Below are 13,272 nucleotides of genomic sequence, written 5' to 3' on the forward strand. Positions count from 1 at the left end.
GATGTCAGGACAGTAATTCTATAATTTCATATTTACATTCGCCAAAACAGATGTTATTCTAAGTCAGAAAACCAATATAGAGAGAAGAGTGTTACTCAACTCTGTTAAAGACAAAGTTACACCAATATCTGTGCTTTACATGTACACAATTACTCAGCTATCTTCCTCCTCCAGGGACTCCAGTTTGCTTACCACTTACAGGAAATCTATCCCCAGCCCCTTAGGCAAAGCAGACAGTGATATGAAAGATATGGAAGAGGGGCTCATTCGTTTTCCCTGTAAGTTCATATAGTATTTGGCACACTGGGCATTTAGAGGTGCTTAAATATTACAAAGTAACAGGCAAAAAGAAATGGACACAGTTGCCCAAGACATATTTTTGAAACTGTCCAATTAGAAATATGTAATAAGTTTTTTAAAATTATGTTGCCATTGTAGTAACTAAGCCATCCACTGTTTAACAACCCAGAAACACTATGCCATAGAATTCAGTAAAAAGCTGATCCCATCTTGAACACACAGAAAGAGTTTATTTACTGAAATGCCAAATGGCTCTCTTTATAAGGTGTTTCATCTATAAAGTGCCCAAGAGTGGAACTCAAGACGAGGTCAGTGTAAAACTGCAAAAGGATATCTTTTGTAGATAAAATAAGCTCCTTCAAATTTTTTTAATATTTGAGAGAAAACTTTTAAAGGAGAAAATCTGAGAGGGAAAAAATAGAAATGCTAATCTTCTAGATAAGAAAAACTGTATATGGTATATGTAAAGGTTGTATAACTATAAATTGTGGCGAATTTTTCATATATTTATATACATATATGAATGTGTATATCTAATTCTCTCTATATGCTACCTTACCTTTTCCCAAATATAACAAGTTAAAACCAAAAAATTTTAATATGTAGTTACAACCACAAACTTGAGTTAGGATATCAGAAGAATCCTCATAAATACGTTATGCCTTTTTCTTTGCTAAGCAATTAAAGATGTCTTTTACATTTTCAACTGGGTTGAGATATTCACAAATCTTATTAAATATAACTAACCAAATGTAATATTCAGGCACTAAAAGTCTTCGCCCTCCACATTTTGCCAAGTGATCCTAAGGATAATTCATTGTGTCGCCATTATGTCCTTTTTGCTTGGGCTGTGATAAACCATGCATGATAATCATCCATTTGGCGTGAAAAGAGAATCTCAAGATCCAAAATCAATTCACACATGTTGAACCCAACCACAATGCTGTAGACATGCTGACTTTACAATACAGGCAGGCTTCTAGTTTCCTTTCCTTTAATCATTATCTGATGTGTAGAACAATTCCAGCCCCTTCATGTGGACACAATTTAAGTCCCAGACTGTAAGAAGAGTGGAAAGAATGTTTCCTTTTTACTCTCTTGGCATTCATGTTCATATTTGTTGGAGTAATGAACTCAATATGCAGGACGACTCAGATAAACTGGTTCCACACTAGCTAAACTAGCTCTATATCCCACGGGTAAAAGAATATATAAGATAACAATTCCATTCACACAGGCTCATACAGAATAGAAAAGTTTTGTCATAATATTTTAAGAACTCATTTATAAATAAAAATGGATAGGCAACTCTCAAGAGCATCTAAATAAAGTTTCAATATTGTGGGACTTGTCTTCTCCTAAATTTTGGTTAATATCCTACAATTATAAAGAGTAAGGAGACTGTCTATTAAAGGAGATGTTACTCCTGTTTTGCAAATCAGAAACTAAGATGTGGACAGACTAAGCTGCATGCCACGTCCATATTCATAGTTTGTAAACAGGAGCACCACAAGCCAAGTCCAGTTCTTTCTGATTACGAAAAACATATTCTTTCCACCATGTTCAGCTACTAAACTACTGAAATAAAAAATAATTTTGTCACCAGCAAATAGGCAAACTTTGAAAGGACTGTTTTAGGAGCCTCAGTGCTTGGGATATGATGTTCTAAATAGAGAGATGAAGCCACAGAAGCGACAGAGGGGTTAAACTCCATTACTTCTCTCCAAAATAGGATGACACAAGAGTAATGGAGTGACCGATTGTGCGGCTGGCATGAATATTTCAAGAAGAGTCGGCTCAGAACAAATCAGAGTAAAAACAGCCACTTGATGTATGTAAATTTAGAAAACTGAGATTAGTGAAGGCCTTTCCTGCCAGGCGTCCTGTCTCAGGTAATACCTCGGTATCCTTCTGGAAAGCCTGGGCAAGCTTCTGCAGTTCACTCTCCGATTGCGCTGCTCGAGCCTTTTCTTTCTCCCAACAGTGCAGCACATTCTGTAGTTCCACTTTCAACGTGCTTATGAGAGCCTCTCTGTCTGCACATTTAGTGCGTAAATGACTTAACTCTCTACTGACATCAGCCAGTTTTTCCTGAAGGTCCTGTCAGAGATGCAAAATAAAGAGACTGCATGAAGGCCGGCCAATTAAAGGGATGGAGGATACAAACACAAAATACATAATGAAGACCTCCAAAGCTTTACCATAAAAGAATCACAAGCACAAGCATTTGGCTACAATGCTAAACATTACAGTAATTTATTGAATCAATTTTCTAACTATACCATTTTAGCTCAAAAGTTAGAAAAAACTGTTAAGTTTTAACACTGAAACATAAAATGTTCATAAGATACCTGATTCCTAAAAGCTCTTTGAAAAGGAGTTTTCCTTTCAATTCATTATTAAAAAAAAAAAAAAAAATAGCTTGGTAGCTCAAAATAATTTTTCATAACATGTAAATAACATTTTCAAATGAAATATTTTACATTTAATATAAGAACATTTACTTCCCAATGACTCCAAATACTAATAGAAATCTCAAGTGTGTGACAAAAATTCTGAACTATTTCTTCTTCAACCTTATTAACAAATTCTACTGAAGTATGTCCATGACAAACTCAACACGAACCAACACACAAAATTTCCAACTCGGAGACTTGCCTCGGTATCATTTTGCAAAGATGTAGTACATAAAACCAGTGCAGAAAATAAAATAAACTCTTGTCTTGGACCTTAGCCAAGTGCAGTCTCAGCCCATTACTAGGCATGATGCTCTAAAAACAATTGCCCCACCCTAAAATGATGAAAACTGACTCCAAATACTGATGTCCTTATGTAAATAAAATATGTTGAATACGTATCTGAGGCTGGGCATTAAATCTTAAATCATTTTTTGAATCTATGGTATTATAATTAGATCTGGGAAATACATCTTTCCTTTAACCAAAATAAGTTCCAACCAAGTTTTATTTTTTTAATGAAAAATACATTCTCGTTACTTTGATCAACAATAAAAAAATCAAAATTGTATCCAAATATACTTAATAAAAAATAGGGAGATACATTTTCAGATATCTCCACTTTAAAGTATTCCCTAGATAATCATATTTGTTTCTTAATACAAAAGGAAAAAGTTATTCTAAGTCATAATACCTTTATATTTTTAGTGTGAGATTCTATCTTCTGTTTGGTAGAATCAAGTTCACTCGATGCCTTTTCCTTGGCATCATTCATGCTGTTTAGCTGATAAAAGAAGATGTAAGTTACTTTTTTTATGTTTTTCAAGGGTGAGTAATTCAAAAGCTAATCTTTAAATGTTTTTTAGGCAATTACTTAAACACCAATGTTCCAATAGTGATTAAGAGTCTTGAAAAAGTCTTTCTTTTGGCTAACTATGTCATTTCTGTCCCAAGTCCACATGTCTAAAAAGGAAAAGCATTCAAGCTTGAAATGTCAGTGATGTTACTGTGTTTTTACTAGATGGCTGGATAAAGGATTTCATTCTTATTGTAAACAAACACAACTTTATTCTTAAAATCCTACTGGACCAAAACTCCAAAAGCACTGGCATCTAGAAGGAAAGAAAAAAAGCGCAGAGCAGAAGACTGTTCTTTCTATACATCATGAGGGTATTCGGTGGTCTCTCACTCCATATGACAACTTCAGGGTCGGTCACATGCAGTCCTCCTGGGAAGGCTTGTGGCAGGTCATCAGTTGGTCCTGCTCCGCTTGTGATTTATTTTCTTTGACAGTTCATTCTTCTTTCTGGCAGCCTGCTCTTTTTGCTTTCTTTGCAGCCCCCCCTTGGTCTCCCCACTGCTGTCTCTGGCACTGGTTCACAACAAAGCACATTACTAAGCCAAAGCCTGCTGAGTCGACTTTTCAACTGTGCTAAGGATCATGTGACATTCATCCTCCCAAATAACAATTCGCTGTGGGTAATATGTTCCTAGTTACCCTGCAGCTTCCAGACCTAGGCCTCAGAAGAGTTCCATAAACTACTAACAATACAGGTTGCCTTGTCTCACTAGGAAAGACTTAGCAATATTTGTTCTTTATAGAAATTTAATGATTTCAATGGTCACTTTCTTTTTGCCTTTTGAACAATACAGAGAGTATTAAGAAGACTCACTTTTCCTTCTTTGTTGACCGTGGTAAACTAAAGTGAAATAAACCTCTTCTGAAATGTGAAATACAATGATTCCGTGGCCTTGTATTATTTGAAAGAAACAAACAAACAAAAGGATAGACACTAAATTCTATGCTATGTGGCTTGTCTTTGGTTTGAACAATCTGTTGGTTGTTTTGCTAATTGTATTTCATGTAATTATTTCATACTCTCTAGTTTGACAAGAGCCAACTAAACAAACTCTTCAATTTTTAAAGCATAAATCCATAAAATATTTTAATACCCAAGAAAATTATCAATCCACACATTAAACAATACAAATGAGATGAAAAATAGAAGCAAGAGCTTTTTAATCAGCAAACCAAAAACTACCAAGCTACATCAAACAGATATTTGTTTTTGAAAACTTCTAACAACAGTCCTTTAGAGAATGAGAACTAACCTCTCTCTTGTTCTGTTAAGACTTCCATAATTTGTAGAAATCTTAACCTAAAATCTTGACAAAACCTAAATTTCCACTACCTATTCCTAATTTCCTAAAAACACGTGAACATTTAAATAGAATACATATTAACTTAGATGACTTGTGTCGTTTTTTGATTAAATTAGAGTAGATAAATTTTGAAGGCCAAGAAGTGACAAGAGTCCTCGTAACTTTGACAATAATAGGATGACTTTAGAGTTACAAAAACGTAAGTGAGACATGACTTTAGGCCACACTTAAAGAAAGAACAGTGACAGACAATTTATTATTTTTTGTATCTGTGAAGCTGTCAATTCAACATTCCCAATCTTTCTGACCTTTGTAACAAGCACGGAACCAAGTGCTGCAGGCTGAAGGCTCTAAGTGTAGAGCCAAACAGTGCAAGTGTTACCTCATTAGATGCATCTTCCAGCTTGTTCTGGTAATCTGTCAAGGTACGCCTCAAAGTCTCAAGGACAACAGAGAAGCTGGGAGGTTTATCTTTGTCCTTGTGGATGCCTAAAGAAAAATGTAAGATGAAAATATATCCTAAAGTCACAAAGAGACAAAAGCTAAGCAAACAGTAACAGAGATATTACAATTGGATAGAGCTGAAAACATGTTATGAAACATTGAGTAGAGTCTTATTCTCCAAAGTATACTGCTGTATAGCCAAGTATTAATAGCCTTTCTAAACAAGTGATCAAATTAAGTTCATAATGTATCAAGTTCAAATTTATGGCTACTTCCTACCTTACCTAGGCCCATACTGTAGTTAGTAGTGAGCTCTTTTTTTTCCCCCCATCTCCTAAATAACTGAAGAATTTGTACACACCTGTTATCCAACAATTAAATGAACAGTCTACATACTAACATTGTTTTGGGAAGTTACATACACTTACTTTGGTCCTTGTGTTTCTGAACAGTCAGGCCTATTTTGCTTAAATAATAATTTCTGAACCCAAGAGCACATAATTTTCTGTTATGCTTGGAAATACTCTTCAATCCTTAAAATTCTCAAGTTACAATTTGAAATAAATAATAAAAATGCTATTATCTACACAGGCCCACATCATGTTTCAATTAAAACCCTTAAAACTGATACTTATTATAAAAATATGAGTATTTCCATATTATGCCCTCAAACTATTTTAATTTAGTTGGGCCATAAGTTAGTTGAGCTAATCAAGGTCACATGGTCAAATGTAGTTCAAAAGATTAATCCAAAATCATCAAAAGTTTAGTTTTAAAAACCACTTTAAATTGATTTTTCACTGTACTTCTCCTTTACTGTTAAAAAACAAGTAGCAAAATCGATGAGGACTGTATATTCCCTGTGTAGGATATATATGCAAGTGTACCGTTTATGTAAATGAATCTTTACAAGTGGTGTTTATCCATGCATTGTGTAACCTTTTCCCGGAAGGTTGCTTTCCCATACAAATAAAAGTGCCTCTGTATGTATGTTTCCTAGAGAAATATATTTTCCATGCCCAGTATGTACATGTAATATAGATATCTGTGCATTTAAAAAAAAAAAAAAATAAGTAGCAAATGTTAAAATACGCTATTAAAAATATTTCTCTTTTCCTATTATAATTTCTCCCCAGCATATTTTACAATCTATTTCAATAGACACGAAACATATTTTTAACAAGGATGATTTCAAAAAGAAGCATTCGTAATATATGTTTTATTATTCATTGACTCATTCATTCAAATACTTTACTGAATTCCTACTACATACTAATCCAAGGCATAGAGGTGAATAAGATTGGTGTAGTCTCTGTCCTCAGAGAATTTACAGTCTAAAAAGAGGAGGAAGAAAAAAAAAAGAAAGAAAGAAAAAAATAATAAAAAGAGGAGGAAAGAGGGGCACCTGGGTGGCTCAGTCAGTTGGGTGTCCAACTCTTGATTTCGGCTCAGGTCATGATCTCTAGGTCATGGGATCGAGCCTCAGCGCAGGGTCTGCTTGTCCCTCTCCCTCTGCTCTCCCCCCCCCCCCACCTTGCACATGCTTTTGCTCTATCTCTAAAATAAATAAATAAAATCTTAAAAAAAAAAAAAAGAGGAACGATAGTAAACAAATAATTACATGAGATCATTTATCCATTCTTCATGTATTCAACTGCTAGAACTTTGGGAGGATAGGGAAGAAAGCAATAATAAAGGAAAAAACAAAGAAAGAAAGGAAGGCAGGAAGGAAGGAAAAATTTTGGTTAATGATAGACTAATTTTATCTCAGAATATTGGTGATATTTAGTGTTTTAATCTTGGACAAAATGTTACTAATAAATTTACTATACTCATCCAGGTATAATTTAAACACTATCTTAAGTGTGGGTTCACCTCAGATTTTCTTAAACAGAAGAAGAATATTTAACCAAAAAACCAGAAGTAATATGGAAGCAACACATATCCCAGCTAGGCAAAAAGAAAAAAAAAAAAAAGACACTGCTCTGAGCCATGATAATGGAGGAGACAGTACTCTTTGTAATTACTATGAGTTAGAAAGACAACTCATTAAAAATTTTATTAAAGGTCTTACCAAATACATTTTTTTTAAAAATTGCTCTTGCACAAGATAAAAAAAAATGTAATGTATAATTCTTTTCTTTTGCTACTACACAAGTAGGCCATGAATAAATCATCCAAGGACACTCGGGAAATCTGCTGGCTTTTACAATAAGGGAGAAAGCTTCCTCTTAGAAATTCAGAAGAATAAAACCATTTTAATATGAGTGTTAAAGGGTAAGGGGACAAAATGCCCTGTCCTTACTGACCCATGCATATTATTATATTCTACATAAAATAAAGTTTCTTTGCTTGAAAATGTTTATACAATAAAGTTTAGTTGAAGTACAAAGTACGCTTTAAGTCTTATCCACATCCATTATAAAAATTCTTATAAATGGAAACATGGAAAAATGCTTATAAATAAGAAGAAAGGGTCACTAGGACTCAGGACCTTATTGATAATTTGATTTAATCTAAAATATCCTAACCCCTGAATATTACAAGAAACAATAACCTATTAATGATCTCAAAGAAAGCTCTAAAAATTCACAGATGAAGAGCAATGAAAATAATTTGAAAAGTGGTCATAAATGGCTTTTCAAAGGTCAAAGTCCAAATGAAGAACAGAATGTGTTAGAACACTTTATATTTCAAAATACCAACTCAAAACCTTCCAACGTTCCCTATACTTAAATGTTTCAGTACCTGGAGGCCAACCTATACTTCCCCATCACTGCTACCTGTTTCAATCTCTCTCACTCACTTTTAATATTAAGTACATTTCAACTCTGGGTTTGCCTTGGCAAATCTTTTTTTTTGGTTTTGGTTTTTGTTTTTTAAGATTTTATTTATTTATTTGACAGAGAGATAGCGAGAGGAGGAACACAAGCAGGGGGAGTGGGGGAGGGAGAAGCAGGCCTCCCATCAAGGAGGGAGCCCAATGTGGGGCTCGATCTTAGGACCCTGGGATCATGACCTGAGCCGAAGGCAGACACTTAACGACTGAGCCACCAGGCACCCCTTTGTTTTTGTTTTTGAGAATTTTCACATTTTATTTTGTATTTGTACTCGACATCGTAACACATTAAATACAAAAATATATGTATGTGTATCCATATCATAACCAGTGAATGTTTTATTATTTATAGTGATATTCTCTTCTGGTATGTATCATGATTTTATTTTTCAGACAATTTAAGCATTATTATCTTTTGTGATTTGAAGCAAATGACCTGAATCTGATTCTGATTAACAATTCTACTCAGATTGTGGTATAATTATTTGGCTAAAAAGGCCAACCTCAACTGGCAGTGCTTCTGACCAGAGAAGGTTTTTGGGGAAGAATGAATTTTCCATCCTGTTTGGGACTAACCAATCTCTCGTCAAGGGTATATCTTTCTTTCATGATCTCATGGTAGATTAGAAACGGCTATGCTAATATAGAACACTCAATTTCTATGTTTCTTAGGTATATACTTACCTAGAACGATTACATAAAGGCAAATCTTTTTTTGAATGAGTAGCCCACGGCAGAGAGGGAGGTAGGAGAAATGGTTCCAAGCCCTCGATTTAAATGTTTTCTTTTAAACAAGCTCAAAAGCTAAATATTTTCATATGACCCAAATAAACCACTGTTTCCCAAGCTGGTTTTCATTAACCTATAGTTCCACAGTAGAAACAGTAAGTTGTGATGAATAAGGTTAAGTCTATCTCTTCAACCTTTCAAACATTCTCTTATCTACTTCAGTTTCCTGCAAGACCCCAAAAGGGGAGAATTATTAAGAAATAATGGAGAGGGCGCCTGGGTGGCTCAGTCAGTTAAGCATCCGCCTTTGGTTCAGGTCATGATCCTGGGGTCCTGGGATCAAGCCCGGCATCGGGCTCCCTGTAGGGAGTCTGCTTCTCCCTCTACCCTTCCCTCCTGCTAGTGATCTCTCTCTCTCTCTCTCTCAAATAAATAAATAAATAAAATCTTTAAAAAAAAGAAAAAAAAAGAGGGGCGCCTGGATGGCTCAGATGGTTAAGCATCTGCCTTCGGCTCAAGTCCTGATCCCAGGGGCCTGGGATTGAGCCCCACGTCGGGCTCCTGGCTCAGCAGGGAGCCTGCTTCTCCCTCTCCCTCTGCCTCTCCCCCTGCTCATGCTCTCTCTCTCTCTGTATCTCTGTGTCTCAAATGAATAAACAAAATCTTAAAAAAAAAAAAAAAAAAAAAGAAAGAAAGAAAGAATGGAGAGACAACAGAAGACAAAAGACTGAGATTTTTTTTTAAGAATACACATGTGTGGGGTGCCTGGGTGGCTCAGTTGGTTAAGCGACTGCCTTTGGCTCAGGTCATGATCCTGGAGTCCCAGGATTGAGTCCCCCATTGGGCTCCCTGCTCAGCAGGGAGTCTGCTTCTCCCTCTGACCTCCTCCCTCTCATGCTCCCTCTCTATCATTCTCTCTCTCTCAATAAATAAATAAAAATCTTTAAAAAAAAAGAATACATATGTGTATGTATGTGTGTATGTATGTATATATACATACATATAGAACATGGGTAGTCATGTTCAACCTCAGAATAGGAAAAAAAAAACATGTTGTTTAATGTGGATTTTTAATCACATAGTAAGACACAGAAAATAACATTCAAATGGGTTTTATCTTCACCTAAGAAAATCTAAACATTTAATACATTGATGACCAAGAAAATTCCCTTTTCACTCCAAAAGCATTAAATATAAACATTTTGTTGGCAGTTATGCTTTTCAAACTGAGACTACATTCTGTATATTAATTTGTTTTACTCACTGAGATCATAAACAAACATCTTCCTTATCTTGTAAACACAGGTACCCATTCTGGAGTTTTTAAGGAAAATGACTTCTAACTTTTCTAACATATGGAGAGTATTTATTATGTAAGTCTTGCTCACCTACCCCCTAACTATGTCTCCAGGGAAAGTTAAAAAAAAAAAAAAAAGAAAAAGAAAACACTTTCTTTACCAATGTTTGAGAAATGTATTGGTGAGGGGAGCCCCAGCGTCCTTGGTGAGCTAGCTCTGTGTGGCTCAATAAGCTTTGTGAGCAGAGATAACAGCTATCAAGCTGGGTTCCCTGAATTCAGTGAGGATGATGGGATCTGGGTGACAAAGGCCAAGTGGCAGTACTTAACTTCCAGAAACAAAATGGACATGGTCATCATAACGAAATCAAAGCAGTAAACAAAATGGTTTTACCCACAGAGATCACTGGTGTTGGCTAACTGATCATGGTGTTCATAGGACTAAAATAGGCACTCTACCTAAATGTTATCTGATTTGTATAAGTAGAAAAACTGTAGGTCTCATTACCAGAGGTAGAACTTAAATCAACACGGAAAAGAGTCTTGGCTCTCAATCAATTATCAGACTTGAGCTAGTTCACAGACCCAGTATCTCTTGAATAAAGAGGAGGAGTTCCCTTTGGAAACCCTAACATACTGCCAGAAGATCATACTGTAAATCTTCCTCCTCACCTTCCTCAAAGAAACGTGCAACCATTTACCAAGGTGACTATGCACTGGAGAAAGGGGTTAATCACTGGGATAGCTGGGCACTGGATCTGAGCTGATACTAATTCCTACAGAACTAACATGCTATTGTGGTTCACTAGTTAAGGTGGGAGCTTACAGAAATCAGGAGATTGACTGAGTTTTGGCTAAGTTTCTATCACCAGTGGGCCCAGTAGGTACCTGAACCCACCTTATTTCCCTGGTTTGGAATGCAGAAAAAAGAAAAGACAAATGCAGAAACTGGCACCCTATCCATACTGGTTACCTGACCCATGGAGTGGAGGATTGACAGAGGAAAACCAAATAGAAAAAAAGCAAGTGGAAGTCACTAAAATTTTACCTACCAAAATAGTAAGTCAAAAGTAATGCCACCTTTCTGGAGAGACTGCAGAGATCAGTGCCATTGGGAAGGGCTTAAAAGATACAGGGGTGGTTATTCCAACCACATCAGCATTCATCTCATCTACCTAGCTTGTGCAGGATACAGATGAATCTTAGGGAATGACAGTGAATTACTGTAAGCATAATTACATGTGATTCCAATTGCAGCTGCAGTTGAAGATGTAGTTCCATTGTTGGAACAGGTCAATACATTTCCCAGCAATTGGAATGAAGCTATTTCTTCCATCTTTTTAGTAAAAACTACCAAAACAATTTCCTTCAACAGTCAGGGCCAGCAATATACCTTCATAGCTTTACCTCAGAGCTATATCAACTCCAGCAGAATCTAGTCTATAGAAATCTTGATCAACTTTCCATTCCAAAAGACCTCACAAGTTCTACTTGGCTCTCTACCAAGTTGATGACAGCATTCTGACGGCTCAAGCTCCCGCAGGTCAAGTTTGGCAGGTCCTCACAGAATCACAGTGTAAACTTTTAGGGTATCAGAACAAAGCAAGTCATCCTCTACAGATAACTCTTCTCCTCTTGAGAATCAAGCTTTACACTTGCTACTGGTCCTCAGCAGATAATACATTCATGGCCACCAATTTACCATGAGACCTGAATTGCCCACCATAAAATCATTACTGTCTGATCCACCAATCCATAAATTTGGGCATGCACAACAGCACTCTATCATCAAGTGAAAGTGGTCTATACAAAACTGGATTCAAACAAATCCTGAAGGCATAATTAAGTTACATGAGCAAATAGTCCAGATTCGAATGGGCCCTATGCCTGTTATATTGCCTCCCCTCTTAATCTACAACCTGAATCCATGGAAGGTTCCCTATGACCTGTTGACCAATGGAAGAAATGGGCTCAGTATATAGAAGGTTCTGTATATGCTGACTCTAATTAAAAGTAAACAGTTGCAGCACTATAACCCCACTCAAGGGTGGCCCTGAAGGATAGCGATGAAGTGAAATCCTGCCAGTAGTCAGACAAGTAATGGACCTGTCATTTCACCTGGAATGAGAAACGACCAAAAGTACAAATGTACACCAATGTGTGGGTAGGAACTAACATTTAACAAAAATGGTCAGGGACTCAAAAAGAACACAACTGGAAAATCAGTAGCAAGGTGATATGGGCAAGAGTGTGTGGACAGACCTCTCCAAATGGGCACTGTGCCCAGAACAATCAGTAGAAGAGGATCTTAATAATCAGGAGGACAAGATGAGGCATTCTGTGGCTATTAGCTAGCATCTCTTCCCAGCCACCTTTGTCCTTACCACCTTTGTTTTCCTTACAACAAAAGGGTCATGGCAGCAAGGATGGAGGGAATACATGGGCTCAGCAACACAGACATCCATTCACCACGACTGATAGGATTACAACCCCTGTTGTATGCAAAATCTATCAATAGCAAAGACAGTGAACCCATGATATGACACCATCTCTAGGGCCTGGTGGCAAGTTGATTATACTAAGTCACTTCCATCATGGAAGGAGCAATGTTTCATTCTTACTACAGTAGACACTAACTCTGGGTATAGATTTACCTTCCCTGACCATAGTATTTCTGCTGAAATCACCATCTGTGAATTTACAAGACATCTTATTCATAATTACATAATCCACATAGCATTCCTTCTAACCAGGGAACTCAATTTATAGTGAATAAAATATGGAAATGGCCTCATTTCACTAATGTTCTGTGATAAAAGTTAATAGACCAGGGGCACCTCAGTCATGGAGCATGAGACTTTTGATCTTGGGGTTGTGAGTTCAAGACCCATGTTGGGTACAGAGATTACTTAAAAATAAAATTAAAAAAAAAAAAGTTAATAGACCAGTGATTTCACTTCTGGGTGTGTATATATATATATATTTTAAGATTTTATTTATTTGCGAGAGAGAGAATGAGAGACAGAGAGCATGAGAGGGAGGAG

General features: G+C 36.3%; 1 protein-coding gene across 1 annotated transcript in view; it reads right to left on the reverse strand.

Moving 5' to 3' along the window:
• Window positions 1-13,272, reverse strand: part of CCDC171 (coiled-coil domain containing 171) — a 304,487-nt gene that overhangs the window by 181,447 nt on the left and 109,768 nt on the right. Inside the window, exons 13-15 of the mRNA XM_034987955.1 lie at window positions 5,302-5,408; window positions 3,451-3,540; window positions 2,200-2,400 (exon numbers count right to left, since the gene is read on the reverse strand). Of these exons, the coding sequence (XP_034843846.1) occupies window positions 2,200-2,400; window positions 3,451-3,540; window positions 5,302-5,408 (398 nt within the window). The remainder of the gene's footprint in view (window positions 1-2,199; window positions 2,401-3,450; window positions 3,541-5,301; window positions 5,409-13,272) is intronic.

This window comes from Mirounga leonina, unplaced genomic scaffold (genome assembly GCF_011800145.1).
Source record: "Mirounga leonina isolate KUSES-001 unplaced genomic scaffold, KU_Mleo_1.0 Mir_447, whole genome shotgun sequence".
Lineage (NCBI taxonomy): Eukaryota > Metazoa > Chordata > Mammalia > Carnivora > Phocidae > Mirounga > Mirounga leonina.